Source organism: Thamnophis elegans, chromosome 2 (genome assembly GCF_009769535.1).
Source record: "Thamnophis elegans isolate rThaEle1 chromosome 2, rThaEle1.pri, whole genome shotgun sequence".
NCBI classification, from domain to species: Eukaryota; Metazoa; Chordata; class Lepidosauria; order Squamata; family Colubridae; genus Thamnophis; species Thamnophis elegans.
In genome coordinates, this window is record NC_045542.1 from 2,968,615 (window position 1) to 2,982,218 (window position 13,604).

Genomic DNA, 13,604 nt, shown 5'->3' on the forward strand with positions numbered 1-13,604 from the left:
CTGAGGATTTTAATATTTTAAGCAAGTCTTAATACTTATCTTTTTTTTTTAAGAAACAAAGCAATTAATGTAAATTTACTCATCTATCTCAAAAGTCATGTCAATGAGAAGCCGAAAATGTTGTATCATAAACAGCAGGAATCCAAACACAGTAAAAACAAAAAATAGAAAAGTATTTATATACCTTGGGAAGTTATCATCCAGCCCTCTCCCAGAAAAATGAAATATCCTAGGAAATATTGAAAAGGCAGAATATTTCTCTGGATGTGAAAAGAAAGAAACATGTTTTAAAAGACAGGATAGTTGCCTGTAGCTTCCTGCCCATCCCCACTTTGTCAATAGGCCATTGAGAAGGCCAGGCTAGCCCACTTTACGTAATAAAGACTTCCCCACTGCAGCTGTAGGGGGAAGGGATATTTCTCAACTCTCCACATGGCATCTGAGAACTCATACCTGGATTCAAACCAGCCTAGAGAATAGCCCCGTGCATGGCCCCATGGGAGTCTGACAACCAATCAGAATACATTTCATACACAGGAACAGGAAACAGAGAGGTGGGACTAAACAGGGTATAAAAAGCCTAGCAAGCCCCTCCCTCAGCCCTTCTCTTCTTCTCCACCAACATTGAAGCATGTGATCACCTTTTCTGTTCAGGGCTCAAGCCATGTGGTCCTGTCCACCAATAAACCATCTTTCCAAGCAGCCTCCGTGTCTCCAGTGTCTTCTTCCCCACTTGGAGCCGAACCCAGAAGGACATTTCTTCCAACAATACAAAATGTACCTTTTAAAATATGCCTTTTTTAAAAAAAAAAGGGCAACTTGTTCCAGGAAAGTTTTAAAAAACCAATAATTTTACTTTGATAACCTCGAACAAAGCATTTTTTTTTTGGAGTTGAACTCAACTCCAGGGGATCTCACAAAGAGATGCATGCAATATTCTTGACAACAGCATAAAAGAGGTTGCTTCATTAGGGATTTTTTAAATTTTTCCAGTCTAGTTCACAGGGCTGGAATTCCTTCACGATCTCGCATCTAAGTATTAAGCAGGCCTAATCCTGCTTAAAATACAAAGCCCCTCCCTATACTCGAAACATATGCCAGCATTAATCAGATTTAACTATGGTGCCATATTGATAATAAATGCTTATATGCTCCCAATAAGACAAAAACCCCAGATCAGACTCCTGTGGACTAAACTGATAAGATCACTTGGGTGCTGCCACATGCTTTAGCAAAATTATTTAACAAAGAACTGATTGAACAGTTGGTTATTCTGTATTCTTGTAATATAGAATACAGAACATGCAGCATTTTATCTTTTCAGGGTATTTTTTTATCCAAATAGGAAATATATATTATTGAACAGAACAAAACAAGTCTGAAAAAAAAAAATCTACCGGTATGTAAGTTCAATTCATATTTGCAATTTTCTTGTTTTTAGAGAACCGGTTCCCTTCTCTTACTGAGGTTCCATTATTGCTATAGCTATCAAGTTGACTATAAATGAAATATCATTTCAAATGCTGCAGAATTATGACCACCCTCATTCCCAGGAAATCATTTTAAGCTGACTTCAGTTATGTAATCAGGGAATGAAATTATTTATCTTATTCATTAAGAGAACTCAGGTGTCAGCCATTTATATGTCTTCCTCCAGACATCTGTTTGCCTCAGATAAATACAATATTATGATCATTGCTATGCCTTCTGTACAGCAAGAGAAACTGCACTGTAACCAAAATAGATGGGCTTACTTTGAGAAATCCAGCATGGCAAAACAGTCTGTTGCCTTGTGACTTAACAAAAATGGAGGCACAGAGAAAGATAACCTTGCAGTGTAGCAATTCCCCTTCCTGTGGAGTTGGTTCTATTGAGTGGAAATCCAAACTGGGGAAGGTATGTCTTACTAGAGAATTTCTTGTACAGAATTTAATGTCTGACCATTTCATAAGGTAAAGGTTAAGGTTCCCCTTGCACATATGTGCTCGTCGTTCCCGACTCTAGGGGGCGGTGCTCATCTCCGTTTCATAGCCAAAGAGCCAGCACTGTCCGAAGACGTTATCCATGGCCATGTGGCTGGCATGACTAAATGCCGAAGGCACATGGAAAGCTGTTACCTTCCCAGCAAAGGCGGTTCTTATTTTTCTACTTGCATTTTTACATGCTTTCAAACTGCTAGGTTGGCAGAAGCTGGGAGAAGTAACGGGAGCCCACCCCATTACGCAGCACTAGGGATTTGAACTGCCGACCTTTCTGATCAAGAAGCTCAGCATCTTAGCCACTGAGCTACCGCGTCCCTTGACCATCTCATAATGTTCTACAATTTCAGAATGGATATCACCTAATGTCAGGCCTGACTCCTTCAATATCCAAGAAAGGAAAACCTCAACTCCATTTTAATAGAGAGAAAGTACTTTTACTAGATATGAAGTGAAAACAGCAACAGGAAAGCAAGATCTGAGCCAGAAAGGCGGGAACATGTACATATCAAATGTTTACCCATCACCCTCCCCCCAATTCCACAACCCATTGTCCAATCTGCAACTCCCTAAGGTGTCATGTGGGGTGCATCTTCAAACAGCCTCATCAAGTTGGTATGTGAGATAGTTGGCTTTGACCAAGTTCTCACCAGCATGCGCAGAAGCTGGTGAGAACAAGACTCCTCCAGTATAATATAATTCCCTTCCCCCATACTATGCAGCCTCCCCCTCCCCCTTTTCCTATGGCAGCCGATAGCAAGCAAGCATAGCAAGCAAAACGGAGGCTGACATCCGGCCCTCCTTCAGAAAGAGATATCACCCCTGCAGGAAGAGAGAGAGGGAAAACAATACAAAATAACAACATAGTATATACATCTATCATAAAATCAAGGCTTATTGGGATAGCTGGTGTAGAACTTCCGCAAAAGTCTGGGAGCTCCAACATGAGATTTGTCAACCCATTCAGCCTGGGAAGAGGGGAAATGTTTCCAGGAGACCAAATACTGAATGCGACCCCCTATGTTTTCTGTAGTCCAAGATTTCTTTAACTTCAAACTTCAATTTTTGGGTGGTTTGCAGGAACCTGGACAAAAACAACCTATCCCCAACTCTTTAATCTTTTGACTTTGTCCTTTTCTTACCCACTTGTTTTTCGTGAGTTTTGTGAGCCGCATCTAATGCTTTGAGGGCCATGGGCCAAAAGTGCCGAAGTTGATCACTCCATTCAGATAACGATAAAATTTGCAGTTTCTCTTGAGGCAATTCAGGAATCGGTACAAAGTCCTGACCAAACATTACTTTAAAAGGGGTCATGCTGGTCCTGCTGTGAACAGAATTATTGTAGGCCACCTCTGCATGTGGTAACAGTTCCGCCCAATTATCCTGTTGATAATTGATGAAACATCGGAGGTACTGCTCCAAAACCGAGTTAGTCTGTTCACAAGCTCCATTAGTCTGAGGGTGGTAGGCAGAGCTTAGCCCCTGGGTGGAGCCAATCAATTTCAGGAACTCTTTCCAAAAAGAGGGAGGTGAATTGAACCCCCCTGTCTGAAATTATGCGTTCAGGTACACCATGTAACCCATATACATGTGAAATAAACAATTTAGCCAAAGACTTCGCTGACAGGATCTTGGAGCAAGGCACAAAATGAACCTGTTTGGAAAACAAATCGGGGATACCCCAAATAACGGTATATCCCAGACTTTATGGTAGTTCAACAATAAAGTCCATTGATATTTCCTTCCATGGGGCTCCAGGACGGGCGACACTTTGGAGGAGACCCTGGGGCTTTCCTGGTGGTCTTTTCGCGGCCGCACAGACGGGACAACTGGCTATGTAGGACTCAATGTCTTTTTTCAATGAAGGCCACCGAAACCGCCTCTTAATCAAATGCAAAGTCTTTCCAAATCCAAAATGGCCCACCATTCTCGAATCGTGGGCCCGTTGAAGAACGACAGGTTTCAGGATAGCAGGAACATATCGTTTAGCCCCCACTCATGCCAGTCCATCCTTCATGGTGCATTCATCAGAATGTTTCTTGAACCAGTCGTTGGATTCAAGACCTTCCTTGAGTTTGTTCATTTGGTCCGTATTCACATCCAAGTCAGCTGGGTTCTGGCTTCTAGTAACCATTGGGGCAGCCAGGTTCTTAGCTGGGATGACTGGATGAACCACACTCAGTTTGGAGCTGTTGTACTGGGGAAGCCTGGACAAGGCATCAGCCATAAAGTTCTCCCCCCCACCCAGGATGTATTTCAGGGTAAAGTTGAAACGGTTGAAGTGTTGTGCCCAATGCACTTGTTTAGGTGACAGTTTACGCGGGGTTTTCAACGCTTCTAAATTTGATTACACATCGGGTGCATCCAGAGTCTAAAAGGCCCAGCATCTTCCCCTGGGCTCCAGTTGATGGCACTTTTAATTCTACTGGGATAGTTATGGGGCCCGATCGGGGACTGACCGAGTGGTCATCATCTGAATCATTTTCACTTTCTCCCCTGGAAGAGGAGGTTTCCTTCTCCTCCTGGCCTGGAGGAAGGATATCAGCACCTCCCACGCCTTCCAGGGCAGTTTCACAGCGTCTCCCTAGCTGCCAGCCAGGTTCCTCCCCACCAGCCGGGGTCAGCATTTGCACAAACAGCTCACGAAACTCCTGTGTGTACTGAACCTCAGGTCTCCCCTCCTGGGTTAAGGGTTTCATCCTGCTTTTCGCATTTTGATTTAGGAATGTTTGAATGTTGAATGTTTATTTTATTTATATACTGCCCTTTTCCCCCGAAGGGGACTCAGGGCGGCTCACAACTCAAACCAGGGAAGGGGTGATACAGACAAAATTAAAAAAACGACACAAAACAATGCATAATTTAAAACACACGACAGTCATACCATTCGAGACGGGGGCAACGGTTCTTTAGCCCCAGGCCTGTCGGAACAGCCAGGTTTTAAGGGCTTTGCGGAAGGCCTGGAGGGTGGTGAGGGTTCGAATCTCCACGGGGAGTTCGTTCCAGAGGGTCGGAGCAGCCACAGAGAAGGCTCTCCTCCGGGTAGTCGCCAGTCGACACTGGCCGGCGGATGGAATTCGGAGGAGGCCTAATCTGTGGGATCTGATCGGTCTAGTGGAGGTAATTGGCAGCAGGCGGTCTCTCAAGTACCCAGGTCCAATACCATGGAGGGGATCATCAAAACGTTTCCTCAGGGCAGTCATAAACTCCTTGTAATCCTTCAGCAGGGGGGGAATCATCTTTACGCAAGGGTATCATCCAGACAGCTGCTTTGCCTCCCAAAGCCATAGCAACACTTCTCACTTTGGCAACTTCTGATGAGAAAACTTCCCCAATACTCTTGCATGTAATCCCAAACTTGCAGTAACCCCCCCCCCCCCAGTTCTTTGGGATCTCCTCTGTAGTTCACTCCAAGTGGAGGAATCTGAGGCATTTGGTGCCTTCGGGGGTTTCCCCCCCTCCTTGGGGGAGCTTGTACTGCTGCTGCTGTGGCTGGGGGCCCTCCCTCTTGCTCAGCTCCGGGAGCTGTTCCCAGGGATGTTTCAGGGCTAACCAGGTCTTCTGCTCCCCCCCCCCCCCCGCCTGCTCGGCTAATCCACTCTCCCTTTCAGCGAGACTTACACGGACGCGCCACCGTTCCCAAGCCACCTGAAGAAGGTGTAAAGCATGGGTCATCATGAGATCCTCTCTTTCCGCTGCCTGCCAGTCATCCTCTGGTTTTCGGCTGGTTGTGACCCTTGCCATTGTCTTCTCCTGCTTGTTGCAGGGGTTTTGCTATTGCTATTGTTTGACATTTGGGTGCTCCCCCCACAGAAGCTTTTAACTCCGGGATGGGTGCGAAGTCAGATCTTGCTTAATGTCAGGCCTGCCTCCTTCAATATCCAAGAAAGGAAAACCTCAATTCCATTTTAATAAAGAGGAAGTACTTTTACTAAATATGAAGTGAAAACAGCAACAGGAAAGCAAGATCTGAGCCAGAAAGGCGGAAACATGTACATATCCATGTGGTCAAAAATTGGGCATTTGGCAACTGGCATCTATTTATGATGGGTGTGATCATTTTTTGCAGTTTTCTAAAAGGCAAAGTCTCTGTGGAAGCCAGATTCACTTAACAAGTGTGTTACTAACTTCACAACTGCAGTGATTCACTTAACAATTGTAGCAAGAGTGATATTAGACAGACAAAACCCACTTAACAACTGTCTTGCTTAGCAGTGGAAATTTGGGCCTTGTTGGTTGAAGACCATCTGTATTACAATGCAGAATAATTTGTGCAAACATAAAAATGTTGGGTCTCATGTATTCCAAATAGAATTTGGAAGATTAAGATTAGGCCAGGGGTTACAATCAGCCCTGTGCTTTATTTTCTAAAAGCAAACTATTAATTGCTCTTTTGGTGCCTTCAAATCAGCCCTGATTCCTGACAAACTTTCTTGTAATTTCCCTGGGAAGATTATAGAGGTGGATTGGCATTACCTTCTCCCAGGATGGTTTTTGACTTCTCAGTATTTGGCTGAGACGGAGTGGCTGACCGATGATCATTCAGATGGACTCCATGCCTAAGAAAGGACTAGAATCAAATTCCTCCTGGTCCAAATCCAGCACATTCAACACAACACCAAATGTGCACTGCACTTGAAAGCACTAAAAGTTTGGGTTCAAAAATTCCCGGAGCATTTCAAGGAGGACAGAGACAGAAAGGGGCCCAAAACTGTAGAAATAGAAACGGACGACAGTGAATAAATCCACCTCGGGGAAAACACAGAAGCACGCTACGAGGCTTTGGGCCAGTCACTCTCTCTAAGCCTACCTTAAAAGGATACTATGAGAAGAATTGGAGGAATGCTATATATGCTGCCTTGTGTTTGTTAGGAAAGGCAAGGATACAATTCATCAAACCCAGAGATTAGCGGAATGGATCTGGATAGTTATCATTTGCCTGCGCAAGCAACAGGAATGTAATCCAAGACAATGAGATGTAACCAAACTGCTTTAAATAACTTTACGCCTACTGCAGAAAAGACTTCACCGTTGTTTCATTTGATGGATTAAGTTTGTTTGGGATGTAAACAAAAAAAAAAACACCCTATTTTTAAAGTGACCTTTAAAGCGTCCAATTCCTTTACGCATTTACACCGTCGGGATGGGGGAGCCATGTTTAAGGGGACAGACTAATCCAAAAAAAAATAAAAATGATTTGGGGGCTAAGAGCATAAGAGTTGTGTTCTTTATTCAATTTCTCCCGTGTCCTTTGGGTGGAACAGTACCAAATCCAATGTTCTCCAAATGCAAAGTATTTTACACGGTTCTGGATCAATTGTGCTGGCTGGGGGGGGAGGATTATAGGAACTGAAGTCCAATTTTATCGGAATGCATCCGATTAGGGCAATATTTCTCAACCTTGGCAACTTGAAGATGTCCGGACTTCAACTCCCAGAATTCCCCAGCCAGCATTCGCTGGCTGGGGAATTCTGGGACTTGAACTCCTGGACATCTTCAAGTGGCCAAGGTTGAGAAAGACTGGGATAAATAATCCCAAAATATGCTATTTATGCCATGCATTCGCTGGCTGGGGAATTCTGGGACTTGAAGTCCTGGACATCTTCAAGTGGCCAAGGTTGAGAAAGACTGGGATAAATAATCCCAAAATATGCTATTTATGCCATGCATTCGCTGGCTGGGGAATTCTGGGACTTGAAGTCCTGGACATCTTCAAGTGGCCAAGGTTGAGAAACACTGGGATAAATAATCCCAAAATATGCTATTTATGCCATGCATTTGCTGGCTGGGGAATTCTGGGACTTGAAGTCCTGGACATCTTCAAGTGGCCAAGGTTGAGAAAGACTGGGATAAATAATTCCAAAATATGCTATTTATGCCATGCATAAGAGCCGAGGTGGCGCAGTGGTTAAATGCAGCACTGCAGGCTACTGCTAGATCAGCAGTTCAGCGGTTCAAATCTCACCGGCTCAGGGTTGGCTCAGCCTTCCATCCTTCCGAGGTGGGTAAAATGAGGACCCGGATTGTTGGGGGCAATATGCTGACTCTCTGTAAACCGCTTAGAGAGGGCTGAAAGCCCTATGAAGCGGTATATAAGTCTAACTGCTATTGCTATTGCTATTCCATCCTTCCGAGGTGGGTGAAATGAGGACCCGGATTGTTGTTGGGGGCGATATGCTGACTCTGTAAAACGCTTAGAGAGGGCTGAAAGCCCTATGAAGCGGTATATAAGTCTACTGCTATTGCTATTGCTTTTGGCTGGCTGGGGAATTCTGGGACTTGAAGTCCTGGACTTCTTCAAGTTGCCAAGGTTGAGAAACACTGGATTAAGGTAATAAAATGGGAACTTGGTTCCGTTAAGACTATTCCCCGGACCTTAAGACCAACAGTTCTCTTGAATGATCCGCAAGGCGTGGTGAAGGGAGTCTTCGCAAGGGAGCCGCTAACACTTAGGATCTCAAGCCTCCCGCCACGCAACCAGCTGCCCCGGAGCGCCAATCTAGCCGGAGGGCTATTGTCCACCGCGTCACGTTGGGATGATCGGATGCCCTCGCTGAAAAGTTGAAGCAAGGACATTGGAAGCGCCTGATTTCTACCCTGGGAGAGAAGCCTTATTCCCGGACAGCAAACTCTGGCTAACTCTTAGCAATTCCCTTTGCTAAGAGCGCGCGTTCCCACGCAGCCCGTTCTCCGTGCCTTGCGGGGAGAAAGCTTAGGATGGCGCCCCTCTGCTAGCTAGGAGCTTTCCAGGAGGGACCACTTGTGTGCAACGTCGGAACCACCTACCTGGAGAAACGGCGCCCCAGTCCCCGAAGTCCTGTTAGCATAGGAGGAAAAAGCGGGGGGGATCCAAGACCTTCCCACCTCCCTCCAGATGTTCCTGCGCCTCTATCCGCTCTCCGCCCTGGAATCGGCCTTCCTCTCCATTCCGGGCAGGCTCTAAGCTGGGCAAAGGACGGGCAAACCCGCCTCAACCTGGAGGACGCCGGTCGTTGTAGTCCTCGCGGCTCGCGGGTTGCCTCCCCTTGGTCCCGCCTTCCCAGCGCTTAAGTAGGGGAAGGCGGGCCGTGCAGCTGCTGAAGGTTTGGGGCGGCGGCTGAACGGGGAGACCAGCCCGGGAAGGTTGAGCGAGGGTGCCCTGTGCCCATGGGCGCTCTTGTCTCCGTTTGCTGAAGGAGGAAGTCGCAGAGGAAAGCCGTGGCTTCGCAACTTGGAAGAAAATAGATTAGCTGTTGATTTTTCCCGACCCTCGGATTCCAAATCTACAGTCGGCGGCGTAGAGATATAATAAATTCAATTCAAGTTCAACTTATACATGTAGCTTTTTTCTTCAGCCACAACGGAGAAATGGTTGTCATGCCACTTTTGGTTTTTCCTGGTGATCCAAACCAAATATTAACCAAGTTAATTAACCAATTCCGCTTAGCTTTTGGAAACCGGCACGGTTTAAGTAGATTCTGCTGTTTTATCCTCATTGCAGCCCACTTCCTACTAAGCTGCTTGCACAATCGTTCCGTTTTCTCTAGATTTGCCTTTTGTTCACTTTATATTTATGAAAATAACAAAGCGTAGCTTCCAAATTTCTCTTCCAGCATTTTGTTTCACCTTCCAATGTTCTTTGACATTTTGGTTCTTGTAGATTTTCCTAATTTTTCATAGAACTCTATTATCTTTATTTGCAACATACGCTACAAAGTTTGTACAGTAAAGAAAACCCTATGGTAAGTAAGTAAAATCTTTATTACGGTCAAAGACCAGCAAAGACACATTAGTTTTTACACTATATTAAAAAATACTAACATTAAAATATAATTAAAAAGTATTGACATTAAAAGTGGATAATAACATAATGGTCCAAAGATTGTTAGAGGTATGTCCACATAATTGATACAAGATGATACTATACTTCTGTAGGCCCTTCCTTTTTAATCTGTTCTGCAAAAGTGGCCCGGCCAATCTGAACTCAATTTGTCTGAGAAAATGCTGGATTGAGTTTCATTTTGATTGCTGTGGGAAGTTATCATCCAGCCCTCTCCCAGAAAAATGAAATATCCTAGGAAATATTGAAAAGGCAGAATATTTCTCTGGATGTGAAAAGAAGCATGTTTTAAAAGACAGAATAGTTGCCTGTAGCTTCTTGCCCACCCCCACTTTGTCAATAGGCCCATTAAGACTAGCCAGGTTAGTCCACTTTACATAATAAAGACTTCTCCACTGCAGCTGTAGGGGGAAGGGATATTACTCAACTCTCCACATGGCATCTGAGAACTCATCTATGGATTCAAAGCAGCCTAGAGAGTAGCCCCCTGCATGGCCCCATGGGAGTCTGACAACCAATCAGCATACATTTCTTACACAGGAACAGGAAACCGAGAGGTGGGACTCAACAGGGTATAAAAAGCCTACTAAGCCCCTCCCTCGGCCCTTCTCTTCTTCTCCACCAACATTGAAGCATGTGATCACCTATTTCTGTTCAGGGCTCAAGCCACGTGGTCCTGTCCACCATTAAAACCATCTTTCCAAGCAGCCTCCATGTCTCCAGTGTCTTCTTCCCCACTTGGAGACGAACCCAGAAGGACATTTCTTCCAACATCCCTTAAAGGAGAAGAGGAGAAACATGTCCTTCAACCTCAAGCAGAAGCTTGAAGCGTCTGGGCTTTTGGAATGGAGGTTTTTGTATCCGTTCAGAAAGAGTGAGCCAATTTATTCATAAGCAATGGACTCCAAATCAGCAACACGTTTAGGCAAGCTGACAAGATTAGCTCAGACAAATACCTAGGATTTGCATTTCCCCTTTTGCCCGAAGAGCCAGCCATGACCCCTGTATGACCCCTGTAGGAATCTGGCGGTAGTCATTAAAATATTAAGGGACACATTCATAAGCAAGAACCGCATTCACAAAGCCCCAAATAATGTATAAAAGCCCACCTATCCCAAGCCCATTTTGTCAGCCATCCCAGAAACATGCTGCTGCTATGGAAGTTTCTGGAAAACCAAATAAACAAAGACCTTTCCTCGCCTCCATTTTATTTCCAGCATCTTTCTCCCAGCTTCCAACTGGACCATGTTTTTCTTCCAACACAATCAAAAGATAAATCCAGAGGCAGGGCCGGATTTCCCTATAGGCTAACTAGGCTTCAGCCTAGGGCCTCAAGATCAAGAGGGGCCAACATTCAAATTGTTAGCAAAATTAAAATTACACTATTCTAAAAACAGTGAACACTAAAACACTGAACCGAAAATAAGGAGAAATTCTACGCATATGACTAAGAAACAAACATAAAAATGTATTGGTTAAGATCGTTCCAGCGCCGCGGCAGTTGGGGAGCCCACCCACGTTCCCGGCACCGGCGGTCGGGCGAGAGGCGCGGCCGCTCCCAGTGGCCGCCCCGTCGACGCGGAGCCCACCAGCGGCCAGGCAGGTGAGGGCGAGGGGGCCGAGCCGGGCAGCTGAGCACAGCAGGGGAGGCGGCTGGCCTCGCTGCCTTTGCCGCAGAGCAGAGCCGCCCTCCGTCGGGAGGCCAGCTATATATATTGATATATATTGATATATATCACAGTAATGATGTATTTTATTGTCTCTCATGTAATTTACAAACTTAAAAACGGGAGGAGAAAGGGCCTCATAAGTGGAATAGCCTAGGGCCTCTTTTCATCTAAATCCGGCCCTGGCCAGAGGTATTAATTTCCCAAGTTGTTATTTATTCTTAATGTTTGTCAGTGGATAAGCTAAGCATTTCTATCATTCTATCCAGCAGTGCTAGTCTCCCAAATTTCCAATCAGGCGTAAAGGTATGGTAAAAGTATCCTCAGACAATACAGAAAAATAAAGAACATGCTTCAGTAAATGATCATTTGTATATGGTTCCATGTATATGCTAAAGAAAATCAGTCAGCAAGAGAAGAAAATACTATCCTATTTAACGCAGAAGAATCTTGTCTAGAACAGGGGTGTCAAACTTGCATCCTCATGGCATCATCACGTGACTTATCGGGACTCCCCCCCCCCTCCTTCCCTGTCATAGCGGAGCCAGCACATGACGCATTTGCCCCGCAGGCTGCGAGTTTGACACCTCTTGTCAGCTTCTGCTTCGCTGCTGTTTTTCGGCTGCCCTTGAAACGGGGAGGGCGGGCATGGTATTTGGGAGGGGAATCATTATGTGCTGGAGGATTGTTATTAGAATCTGTCCTGACCATCTATCTGTGCATGCGGAGGAAGGGAGTTTCCCTCCAAGGCCAACCGTCCAGCATTATAGAGCCGAGGTGGCGCAGTGGGTAGAGTACACTACTGCAGGCCATTTCAGCTGACTGCTAGTTCAGCGGTTCAAATCTCACCGGCTCAGGGTTGACTCAGTCTTTCATCCTTCCGAGGTGGGTAAAATGAGGACCCGGATTGTTGTTGGGGGCGATATGCTGACTCTGTAAACCGTATATAAGTCTAACTGCTATTGCTATTGCTATTATTCCACCCTGATGATGCTTTTTGAAGACATCTCCCACCTGACGGTTGGGTGAATTATGATTGGACTATGAAATGGGGTGCCAAGGGGAGGGGATTGAACTATACATGATATCCATTGCTTTCACGCCAATTTACTCAGACTCAGCTTTGCTTTGCTACTCATCATTTGTTATTAGTAAAAGTACACTTAATTCTAAGAATGGAGTTGAGTGGTTTCTTTCCTTTTTTATTTTAATTTTTTATTTTATCAATTTCATATATACATTCACAATTATATGATCTCATAACTGTTATTAATAATATGTATTTATAACAATTTTTTCCCTACAGTTGACAATATACTTGAAAGTTGCTTTCTTACCATCCCATAGATCCATCTTATCTTACAACGGTACTACTTCTTCTTCCCTCCCTCCCTCTTTCCTTCCTTCGTTTCTTCTCTCCTACTCTCCTTCCTTCCCTCCTTCCTTCCCTCCCTCCCTCCTTCCCCCTTCCCTTCTTTCCTGATTATTAAATGAAGCAGCACCTGACACCTTTGCTCTAGAAATTGGGCAAGGTGTCAGTGAAGGGAAATGAAACAACAGCTGTCATATTTACTGTTCCTAAAGTGCTTTCAAATCAAAGTACAGTACAAATGCACAACGTTCAATCAAGAACCAGCTTTTCTCCATCTGTAATAGCAGATAATAATCACACGGGTACTGAAATGCTTTAATCCTTCAACAATAGTGTTAAAGCCCTATATCCGAGGAGCACTTAGCAGCTAAGAGTCTCTGTGAAGAGATTGCATCCTGCTATTCACTCTATGTGATTTAATTGCTACTGTATTGGGTTTTTTTTTTAAAAAAGAAACTTCTTAGTTATCTTGAATTGTCACAAATGCATTTAGATAAAAGCTATTCTTTTTTTTTTGTGTTCCAACTATTAGCCTCAGTTTCCCACCAAAGTTTGGAATAGTTTTTCCTGCATCTTAAAACTATCTTTTGATAGTTGGTTGCTTCCAGTCCTTGGGCTAAAAGAAGAACAGGTTTCAAAGAAGAGTAAGTGAGAGAGAGAAAGAAAGAAAAAAGTTCAAGTAATTTATGATTAAATTAAATTAAATGATTAAGTAATTCATAAGAAGTCTCTGACCAACTATTGTTTGCTCTAACCCAGTGTTTCTC

General features: G+C 44.5%; 1 protein-coding gene across 2 annotated transcripts in view; it reads right to left on the bottom strand.

The window, feature by feature from the left end:
- Positions 1 to 8,988, bottom strand: part of LOC116504897 (retinol dehydrogenase 8-like) — a 29,709-nt gene extending 20,721 nt beyond the window's left edge. Inside the window, exons 1-2 of one of the 2 annotated variants that reach the window (XM_032212130.1) lie at positions 8,766 to 8,988; positions 6,456 to 6,538 (exon numbers count right to left, since the gene is read on the bottom strand). In XM_032212130.1, coding sequence (XP_032068021.1) covers positions 6,456 to 6,538; positions 8,766 to 8,806 — 124 coding nt within the window. In that variant the 5' untranslated portion in view covers positions 8,807 to 8,988. The remainder of the gene's footprint in view (positions 1 to 6,455; positions 6,539 to 8,765) is intronic. The other variant, XM_032212131.1, reaches the window with a different exon arrangement.
- Between the last annotated feature and the right edge of the window lie 4,616 nt (positions 8,989 to 13,604).